General features: G+C 41.0%; 1 protein-coding gene across 2 annotated transcripts in view; it reads left to right on the forward strand.

Moving 5' to 3' along the window:
• The window catches only part of NCBP3 (nuclear cap binding subunit 3), a 35,078-nt gene that overhangs the window by 15,160 nt on the left and 9,231 nt on the right, over nt 1-10,687 (forward strand). Inside the window, exons 6-13 of one of the 2 annotated variants that reach the window (XM_007177433.2) lie at nt 200-276; nt 1,014-1,122; nt 3,476-3,575; nt 3,875-3,978; nt 5,840-6,134; nt 7,562-7,716; nt 9,215-9,376; nt 10,268-10,430. In XM_007177433.2, the coding sequence (XP_007177495.1) occupies nt 200-276; nt 1,014-1,122; nt 3,476-3,575; nt 3,875-3,978; nt 5,840-6,134; nt 7,562-7,716; nt 9,215-9,376; nt 10,268-10,430 (1,165 nt within the window). The remainder of the gene's footprint in view (nt 1-199; nt 277-1,013; nt 1,123-3,475; nt 3,576-3,874; nt 3,979-5,839; nt 6,135-7,561; nt 7,717-9,214; nt 9,377-10,267; nt 10,431-10,687) is intronic. The other variant, XM_007177435.2, reaches the window with a different exon arrangement.

The following is a 10,687-nucleotide window of genomic DNA, read 5'->3' on the forward strand; positions in this document are numbered from 1 at the left end:
AAAGGAGGGACTTTGGGGCTAAAAGTCCTGTCCTTTACAACTTGAGTTTCTGTGCAGTGTTATATAGTATCTCATCGCCAGTTATTTCTGAAATAAGCTATGATGCTTTGGATCATTAGCAAAGAGGAGGAGAAAATATTAGACTTAGCATGTATGAGATGGAGTTAAGATTCATCTTGTCCCTCATGTTCCATTTTAGACAAGCAAGACGACAGTTCCGATGACGATGAGGCTGAAGAAGGGGAAGTTGAAGATGAGAACGCAAGTGATGTAGAGGTCAGTGAGAGGGCAAAAGTGTCTGTAAGGTTTCAGTGTAAACAACTGCTTACTGTCTTGGTATTTAAGCCTTAAAGACTTAATACAGTACTTTGTGTTCTTCCCCTGGCTTTCACCATTACACCTCCTGAGGGGGCACCAGGCTCTTGGCCTTCAAGTTTGTGTGGCTATAATGAATGATTCATCTTGAGATCTTAGTACTCACACTTCTGTATGAAAGGAAATGGTTTTATTGAGAAATCCTTTGAAATGCTATCGAATCAGTAATATTAAGGAATAGCAAGTAATGGCATACTTCCTAATGGCGTATGTACTATTGTTGGAAATATTAAAGTGTATTCTTTTAAAAATTATTTATTAAGTGCCTACCATATACCAAATTCTAGGTGCTGGGGATATAGCGTCAAGCAAAACAAAGTCCTTGCCCTGTTGGAGCCTCCATTCTAGTGGGGAAGACAGACAATACACTGATACACAGATATGTAATAGAATGTCAGGAGGTGATGAGTGCTGTGAAGAAAAGTAAAGAAGGGTAAGCAGATAGAGAATGATGGAGACGATTCTTTTAGACAAGGTGGTCAGGGAAGACCTCTGACTTAGACATCCTGCAGAGGAACTGGTGCTGTAATGCTGATGGGTATTATTAAAGGTAGATTGCTTTCTTAATGGTAACTTTGCTGCTGAATGAATATGAAAAAGGCTTTAATTTTTATGTCGAAATGCTCTTTTTTCTTAAGTTGGACACGTTGTCTCAGGTAGAAGAAGAGTCTCTGCTAAGAAATGATCTTCGTCCAGCTAACAAACTTGCTAAAGGAAATAGATTATTCATGAGATTTGCTACAAAAGGTAAATGATAATTGGTATTGATTTTTATTTTTAATCGAAGTGATTTTTATTGAGTGACACCTTCTCTTTTGAATCAGAACTTAGGTCAAGTAATCTCAAAGATCCTTCAGACTATAATATTCTGTGCTTATAAAATCAATGACTTGCTGCCTGAGTTGGAATTTCAGACATTGAAAGTGAATATTAGTTATTTGTATACTTTTGTGGTTTCTAGCTAAAGTAAGTTATTTTCTGTCAAAGCTGGTTTGTCCCATGTGCTTTTCAGCCAGTTTATCATCTGAACTATGAAAACTTTAAAATTGTATTTTATGTATCACAGCAATATCTTCCTGGACATTGCTAGTAGTACCATTCAACTCTAATTCTCTAAAGAATTAAATTAAAAGCCTCTTAACAATTCATAAGGCTTTTTACACATAATGATTTTGGTACGCATTAATAATGTGTGTGTGTGGGGGGGGGTGGTTTGAGTCAGTTGAGAGTTAATTGGAAATGACAACTCTTCACCCCTGATTACTTCAGTAAGTATTTCTGAAGAACAAGGACTTTGTTTTACACACAGTTATCAAAATCAGGGAACTTAGCATTAATACAGTACTGTTACCTAATTCGGAGTCCACATTCAGATTGTACCAGCTCCCCACTCTGTATATTAAAACTACCTGGGGGAAAAAAAAACTGTCTGGCACACAGTGAGTGCTGTGTAAGTGTTAACAGTTAATGCTGCTGCTGCTGATGACAATGGTGATGATTATCAAATACATTTGGATTATTCTGTATCCTAGTCCCCCACTGAACTAGGATCCACTCCAGGACTGGGTGTTTAAGTCTGCCATGTCGCCTTAGTCTCCCTGAACATGGAACTACTCCTTTGTTTTCCTTGACTGGGACATTTTTAAAGAGGACAGGCTCATTATTTTATAGGCTGCCCCTTAGTTTGTCTGATGTCTCCTAATTAAATTCAGGTTGCGCGTTTATACCACAGAAGTGACATTGTGTCATTTTCAGTGCATCATATCAGGAGGCACATTGTATTTATTTATCCCCTTCCTGAGGATGTTAGCTTTTATCACTTGGTTAAGGTAATGACCGCCAGGTTTCTCCACTATAAAGTTACTCTTTTTCCATTTATAATTTAAAGGTTTGTGGGGAGATGCTTTGAGGTTATGTAAATAGCCTGTTCCTCATCCAGCTTCCATGCAATAGCTTTAGATCCATTGGTGACTTTTTAGCTCTCTCATTTATTAGTTGGCAGTCTGCTGTAAGGAAGAGCTTTCCCTTTTTACCCATTTGTTTATGTATTTACTTATCTTTTTTACTTACTTATATCAGTTTAGATTCATGGAGTTTTATTCAATGGGTTATCATTCATTCTATCATTATTTTGATTAACAAATTATTTTGGATTTGGCCAGTAGAGCCTCTTCAAACTGTGTTCTTTTGACACGCCTTCATGATTCTTTGAGTTCTTTCTTACTCTATGGCACGATAAAACATCTTGTTTTGCCAGACTCAACTTGTACTTTCCCTGCCCCAGATCTGGAATCAGCCATTTCTCCAAGGAGCTGGTGGGCATGTTTTTTGTAGGGTGCACATTCTGCTTTGTGCCACCAAATTTATCTCTAGCACTGGGTACATTCTCATTGGTGTTCATCCGTTGCGTTCAGTGAGTGCTCAGGGAGCTGTCAAGAGACCTTTATATTATGAAAATATGTGTGCTCACTGACCACCTTTTCTTCCTGTTAACTGTCATTTTAACTTGATAAATGGGGTCTTTTCTTCATTTACTTATTCGAGGGACCATTTGTGTGCATTCTGGTTATATGGTGCTGTGCTGTTTTCCTTAAGCCATTTTGAGGAACATCACGGTAAACTGGAAAAAAAATGGTTTGCCAAATATATGGACCTATGTATAATCTGTTTCTTTGCCCCTGATTCTGTGTTATTGGAGTGTTGTCATTCAGAAATGAATATCATCTTTCAGGGGGCAGTGAAAATGCCACCTCTTCTAAAAGCCTTTTTGATTCCTGAACACTGGTGATAACTGATGCTCTCCTATGCTTCTTGGAACCTAGTATATTGTATTGTTGTTAGTAGTATTTTCTCTATGAAGTCAGCTCCCTAACAGCAGCTTAACCTCCCTCATCTCTGAATTTTACTCCACCCCCTCCACAAGGCACTGCGTTAGGAGGCATTCAGAGAGTGAGTGTTTATAGTGCATCTTTCCCTTTTGTTGGCAGATTGTGCTGATCTGATCCCAGCCATGAAAAACATTCTTTTTTTTTTTAAACCCGTTCAACATTGTCTTCACACTCACAGGAAATCCTTGGTAACTGTTGTAATTAATTTTTAGATGACAAAAAGGAACTTGGAGCAGCGAGAAGAAGTCAGTATTACATGAAATATGGGAATCCAAATTACGGAGGCATGAAAGGAATTCTTAGTAATTCTTGGTGAGTCCAAAACCTTAAAATACAATAGTTTAAATAGTACGTAAGCTTTTCATAATCCTTCAGTTGGTATTCTGCAGTGGAATGTCAACACCATGTGTGGACATGAAGGAAGACAAGAAGAAAGAATTCAAGATTTTTAACTGTGGTAAATGGTGTGAGAATGCTGACTTTCAGTTTCCTGTGAAATATCTCTGTTTCAGCACCTAACATTGTGTCAGGGTGTAGTTGAAATTAACTAGTGGATTTCAAGGCCCTTCCTGTTGGTTTTTGATTATGTGCTTATTTTGCCAATGTTGCAGGAAGCGAAGATACCATTCCCGTCGCATTCAGCGGGATGTGATCAAGAAGAGAGCCCTGATTGGGGACGACGTTGGCTTGACATCCTATAAACACCGACATTCCGGTAGTTGCCTGCTCAGCTCTTGGGTAGACACATGTTTGGCTCCTGAAATCATATTTTTATTCTTAATACAGTCTCTTAAGTTTCCAAACTTTATCATCCTCTCTTCCTTGCCCTCACCCTCTGCCAACATTTAGGAAAGTAAGTCAAGTCACAATTAATTTGAAATTGCCCATACAAAGAGGTCAAATGATTTTATAAAAGCTGTTCTAACAATAAAGGCAAGATGTAGGAAAAATTAAAACTTTTCTTAGGAATCTAATTTTCCTATTAATATCAAAAGCTGTGTGAAAAAAAATTTAATTACTTTGTTGGATGAGTTCATTTTATCGTTCCTTTGTCTGATGAAAATAAGCTGCTGTGTTTAGCGTTCTGTGCTTATTGGCTTGTGCACGTGAATGCCTCAGTAAAGTGCGATATCATGACTTGGGTTTCATTTTGTTTCTTCCTTCTTTTTTCTCTTTTTCTCTTCCTCTCTCTCCCCCTCCCTACCTCCCCTCCTCCCCTCCTCCCTTCCTCCCTTCCTTTCTTCCTTCCTTTTGGTGCTTATTGTGAAAGAACCATTTTCATTATGTTTTATAAAGATTTGTTTTTATATTGAATCTGATCTGTGAAAATCTTCTATATGCTTTGTAGAACCAGCCAAGTCAGCATACAAACACAGAATAACACTCATACACATTTATCATTGTAATAGGGACAGTGAGAGGTGAAATCTCTACATTTTAATTTAATGTGAATATCCAAACCTGTATATTTGAAATCTGCATGTTAACGCACATACTTTTCTGATACACAGTTAGGCATTTCCAATTTCAGTTACTTTAAGATATTTTCATTATATAATCTTTATATCCATACTAAAGAAATTAAAAAAACAAATTGCCTCTAATTCTAGCACTCCAAGATTAACAACTGATTTCATTTTACATTTTTCCTTTGTCTCTTTTCACAATAAATACTGTAATAACTGTTGCGGACATATATTTTATATTCTGCTTCAAGCATTCCACTTAACAAGCATTTTTCCATGACCTTTAAAGGTACATTTCATTATTCATGGCGGTTATGTTCTATAAAGTCATCGTGATCATTGAAAACCATTCAGAGACTCTAATCACACCATTTTTGTCAACTGATCAATATATAACCTTGTTTGATCTGTGTTTCTGCTTAAAGACACCTTATTTACTACATACTGTTGGTTCATTAACATTGGACTCAAGGCCAGCAGCGGTGTAACTCATGCCCGAACAAAGCTTATCTAACACACGTACTTTCTCCATACGGCCATCACAGCCTTCTTGTGTTTAGGAACGCCAGACAGCTTTGGAACTATGCTCGGAGGCTATTTTAAACAGGAAAATCACCAATAAAAGCCACAAAAGTGTTAAAAATTAGCACTCACTGGACTGCAAAAAAGACACTTGTTTACAGTGTGAGAGATGAAACGAAAAGGATGTGGCTTTGTTTGCCCGCAGCTGGGAACATGCATGGCTGGTGCCTCAGATTGTTTGCTGCTCCTGTGCATGTCCACAAATGACCACCAGAGTGCCATGGGTTTTGATTCTGGGGTTACAAATAAAATTGGCAAATTCACAAATACAGAATCTGTGAATAATGATGAGGGTCTGTATTTTAGACAACTTTGTAATATTGCATCAGGCTGCTAGTTCATACTTTACCTAGACATTCTTTGTTGCAGGGATCAGAATGGTAACCAGATTAGCACTATTATAGATAATGCCCCAATAAACTCTAAGGATGGGAATCCCATCTTTTAAAAAGGTCACTGACGTAGAATAGAAAATTGGATTTGTTAGTTTTAGGGCTTTTCCTAATGTTTTTTGGTTAAATTCCTTAGGACTAGTGAATGTTCCTGAGGAACCCATTGAAGAGGAGGAAGAGGAGGAGGAGGAAGAGGAGGACCAGGACATGGATGCTGATGACAGGGTGGTGGTGGAGTACCACGAGGAGCTCCCAGCCCTCAAGCAGACCCGGGAGCGGAGCACATCTAGGCGGTCCAGTGCCAGCAGCTCAGACTCAGATGAAATGGACTATGATCTAGAACTGAAAATGATTTCCACGCCTTCACCAAAGAAGAGCATGAAAATGACGATGTATGCTGACGAAGTGGAATCGCAGTTGAAAAATATCAGGTAAAAATAGTTTCTCTTTTTATCAGTGCTAGCTTTTAATTTGATTTGAATACCAATTACTAACTTCTTCTTAATACCTCTTAATTTTATATCCACTTTTATCTTTTCTAATTTCAGTCCTTTGTAGCGTCTGATTTTTCCTCTTAATGTACAAGAGGTGATCCTTGTTATAAAAACTATAGACGATATAGAAAGTGAAGTCACCTGTAATCTCATCCTCTTCTAAGAGAACGACTGTTAGCAATTGGGTGAATTACTTTCCTGCTAGTTTTATGTGTATACATAACACATAGAGAAATTATAGATATATTTGTACAAAAATTAAGTTATATTGTTTTGACATATGCTTTTTCCATCTGCTGTTTTTTCAACTGTATGTAGTCCATTGTTTGAAAGTGTCATTGTTTGTTTAACCAATCCCTAATTGATGGAGATTTCTGTTTTGTTTTTTTTTCCTTGTCTGCGCCATGCGGCTCGCAGGATCTTAGTTCCCCAACCAGGGATCAAACCTGGGCCCTCGGCAGTGAAAGTGCGGTGTCCTAACCACTGGACCGCCAGGGGATTCCCTGGATTTCTGTTTTCTTACTGTTGCACCAACTAGATAAATTCTAGTTACTGCATAAGACAAGGCACGTGTTTTAAAATGTGATGTTGCTAAATTTCCTTCCAAAAAGGTTTTACTCAAATTACCACCTGTTGCCTACATAATTCACCAACCTTAGGTATTATCACTCTGATTTTTGCTATTCACGGACGAAAAAATACAGTTATTTTAATATGCGTTCTTTGATGACCAGTGGAGCTGAGCAGATTCCTGAGGGCAGATCGCGTATGCATGGATCAGAGAGGGCTGGAGGCTGGGGTGCTCTCTAAGAGTTCTTGATGGTGTGTTTGGGAAAAGGGAAGAAAAAACTTTTAAGCTGGTTGGTTTGTATGGCCTTGTTCACATCCTTATTTTTAGTTTTCAGAGAACTTTCCAGTGGCAAATGCTGCCAGAATAATGGAACTCGTCCCCTGACGTGGTGGGAGAGGTCTTTGACAGAGACGTCTGTCCTTTAACGAAAGGGGTTTTAGACTCTGTTGTATCTAGACAACAACCAGCCCTCCAGCCCTCTGCAGGCCTCTACTTAGCGTTTGTCCCAGGAGGAGGGGGCTCGCAGGTACGTGCTCTGCGATAGCTCGCAGATGCCGTGTGTGGAAACCACCCCGGAAGACTCAGGGGCCTGCTCGCCCCAAGCAGCCTCTTTACAGCAGACTGGTCGTGGCTTTTGTAAGCAAATAATTACTGGTTTATGGTGTTGTAAGTGAACGTTGGCCATGTTAGATCGGGTTTCTTAAATTGTTTTTCCAGAGAGTATGAGATTGTTGTATGAGTGTTATCCCACAGTTCAAGTTGGTTTACTGTTCCTCCACCCCCCTTTTTAAAGGAACTCCATGAGGGCAGATACTCTATCTACAAGCAATATAAAAAACCGAATTGGTAACAAATTAACACCTGAGAAATTTGCAGATGTCCGACATTTGTTAGATGAAAAACGTCAACACACACGTCCACGGCCACCTGGCAGCAGTACTAAAACAGGTATTGTTGAGTTGTGTATCTGGGCTTCATTCTGAGTTCCAGAAAGCAAATGCAGACAGGGATAGGTTCTTGGATAAAACACTGTCATTTACGGACCAATTTAGTTGTCCTGATTCATCACTTCTGAATTTTGTGTTAGGCATTGGAACTTTAGGACATGAAATTTAATCAGACTTTTGCAATACTCATTTTCAATATTTTTGTCCCAAACAATTATTTTACTCTGTATGTCATTGGTATACTTTATACATAAGGATAATAGAAATTAAGTCGGGTTGTTGTATAAATGGTTAAGAGTTTGAACTGGTTAGTTTATATGTGCAAACACGTGTATAGTGGGCACTTGGCCATTCCTGCTATGTGCCAGGGCTAGGTGCTGGGAGTGTTAGAAGTCTTTGCAGGGGATGCAAAGTCATCATAGAACTCAGATGGAAAACATAAGGGCACACATTCTGGTAATTCCACCTGAAGCAGAATGGAGTGAGTGCTGTGATAGGGCACTGCAAGCAGTGGGCTGTGGGAGCAGAGAGGGGAGGTGGGTCTGTTGGGGGAGGATCTGTTGTGGGATGCTTCTCAGAGCACGTGGCTGTGGAGTGAGGCCTCGGACCGGAAGTAGGATCTCAGTTGGCAAACCTAATTTTTTTGAGGTGGGAAGTAACCTGATCTTATATCTATTTTAGGAAGGTAACTTGGTGGCGGCATAGGGTGTGATAGAGAGTTAAGTAAGTAACACGGGCCTGAACTAGATCAGGGACAGTGGAGGCAGAATTGATGACAGTGTCAACCTTGGAGAGGAAGAAGACTCAGCACTGGGAAGTGCGGGAGGAAAGGGAGAGAAGCCAAGGGGCTCAGGCCTGAGGGGCTGAAAGATGGGGGTGCTGTCCTCAGAGAGCATAGGCAAGGTGGGTGAAAACCCAGCCCAGGGACTTGCTAATAAATGTGTTTTTGTGGTTGCTGTTATTGTGAGAGGGAGCTCAGGAGGACAGGCAGATTTCTGGGGGGGCGGGGGTTGGAGGAAAAACATTTGATTTGGGACATTTTCCCTTGATCCTTTGCTTTTTGTCAGTCTCATTACATGTATTGTTCAACGTAATAGTTTATTGAGAGCTTCTTATATGTTCAGAGATTGCGGCTTCTGTCCTCAGGGAGCTCGCAGTATTTCTTGTCAGCCGAAATGTTCGTAAATTATTTGCTCTGCTTGATTCTACTACAGAAAACACAAAGCAGACAATTCTGCCTCAGAAGTTCCTTTTTGGAGCAGTCAGCTAAGGTTTTTTACCCCTGCGAGCCCCTGGGGATTCTCATTTGAATTTTCCCAGAGAATCCAGACTCTGTAGAGGGAAGGCTCTTAGAAGCCTGGTTGTGCTGGGCCCCATGTCCAGCACATGTCCAGATCTCGGGGAGATTTGGTACCAGGTCCTGCAGAGATCTCAGGTTGACAGTACAGATAGCAAAGCATATGCACGTGGTCACGGTAGTACTTTTTTTCTTTTTCTAGATATACGCCAGCGATTAGGAAAAAGACCACATTCTCCGGAAAAGGCTTTTAGTAGTAACCCAGTCGTTCGGAGAGAGCCCTTTTCTGATGTACATAGTAGGCTAGGTGTTCCCAGGCAAGATGTTAAAGGCCTCTACTCTGATACTCGGGAGAAGAAATCAGGTTGGTAATGCTGAAAACTGATGGGGAAGGGAATTGGTAAGAGCAGAGACAATGGGTGTAGCACAGAAATACTTTGTTAGCAGAAGGCAGGAAATAGCCTATGACAAAAATAAATTATTTTTCCTCTTTCATTATAGTCGTCATCGTCATCATCATCATCATCATAATGGTAACAGTGTGGAAAATTTAGAAAATGGGAAAAAAAATTCACCCCTGATTCTTTCTGTTTAACACAAATACTTTTAGTTTCATGCTATTCCAGTCTTTGCCCATATACATATACTACTATTTTCGTATAGCATCTTATCATAGTCATTTTTCCACATTGTTATAGCTTTTATAAATAAAACTTTTAATTGCCTTACAGAGTGGCTATCTTATGAAATTCCATGTATTTCTCTCTTGTTAAATATTAATATGTGAAAAATTAATGGAGAGTGGGCAGAATCTGGAAGTTGACAGTGTAGCAGGCCCATCAGTTTGCAGAATGTTGTGGCTGGGAAGATCTGGGAATGGCCCAGTCCTGGCAGAATGAAGTTGTACACGGACGGGATGGTGAGTCTCACCAGGCAGGGGCAGGTGTAGTGTAAGCAGCCTCCCAGGTGATTCTGATGTGCCTAGCACAGGGTAGGGTGGGGTCGGGGGGCACATATCCCCGAGCTGAGAGAATCTCCCGTTGGGTCCAGTTCTCTCAGTCTGCAGGCAGGGGACTGCAGCCAGGGAAAGGAGAGGATCTGCCCAAGGCTGCACCATGGTTGCAGGTGCCACGGACAACCCCCCGCCGCCCCCCTCCCCGCCCCCCGCCCCGTGCTTCCTGCACGTCAGGTGTTGCCAGTGCCCCTGTTTCTCAGCATCGACTGCCAGAGCTGAAATGCCTTCTCACCCTAACAGGTAGTTTATGGACTCGCTTAGGATCTGCACCCAAGACCAAAGAAAAGAACACGAAGAAAGTGGATCACAGGGCGCCCGGCACAGAGGAAGATGACTCCGAGCTGCAAAGGGCATGGGGGGCTCTGATTAAGGAGAAAGAACAGTCTCGCCAAAAGAAGAGCCGGTTAGATAACTTACCATCTCTCCAGATTGAAGTTAGTCGGGAAAGCAGCTCTGGTTCAGAGGCAGAGTCCTGATGCCCTTGGGGCCCAAGGCGGCTGCCCTAAAGCCTGACATTCTTGTGCAGGGTGGGGTGCACAGTAGGAACCCCCCATGCGGGAGTTGGCGCCCCTCCCGTTCTTGCTCACGCAGTCACCCTCCGCTCTTGCTACTTCAGCAAGACATCTTAAGAATGTGACATGTTTTGAAGGGCATCTATCT

This window comes from Balaenoptera acutorostrata, chromosome 20 (assembly GCF_949987535.1).
Source record: "Balaenoptera acutorostrata chromosome 20, mBalAcu1.1, whole genome shotgun sequence".
Lineage (NCBI taxonomy): Eukaryota > Metazoa > Chordata > Mammalia > Artiodactyla > Balaenopteridae > Balaenoptera > Balaenoptera acutorostrata.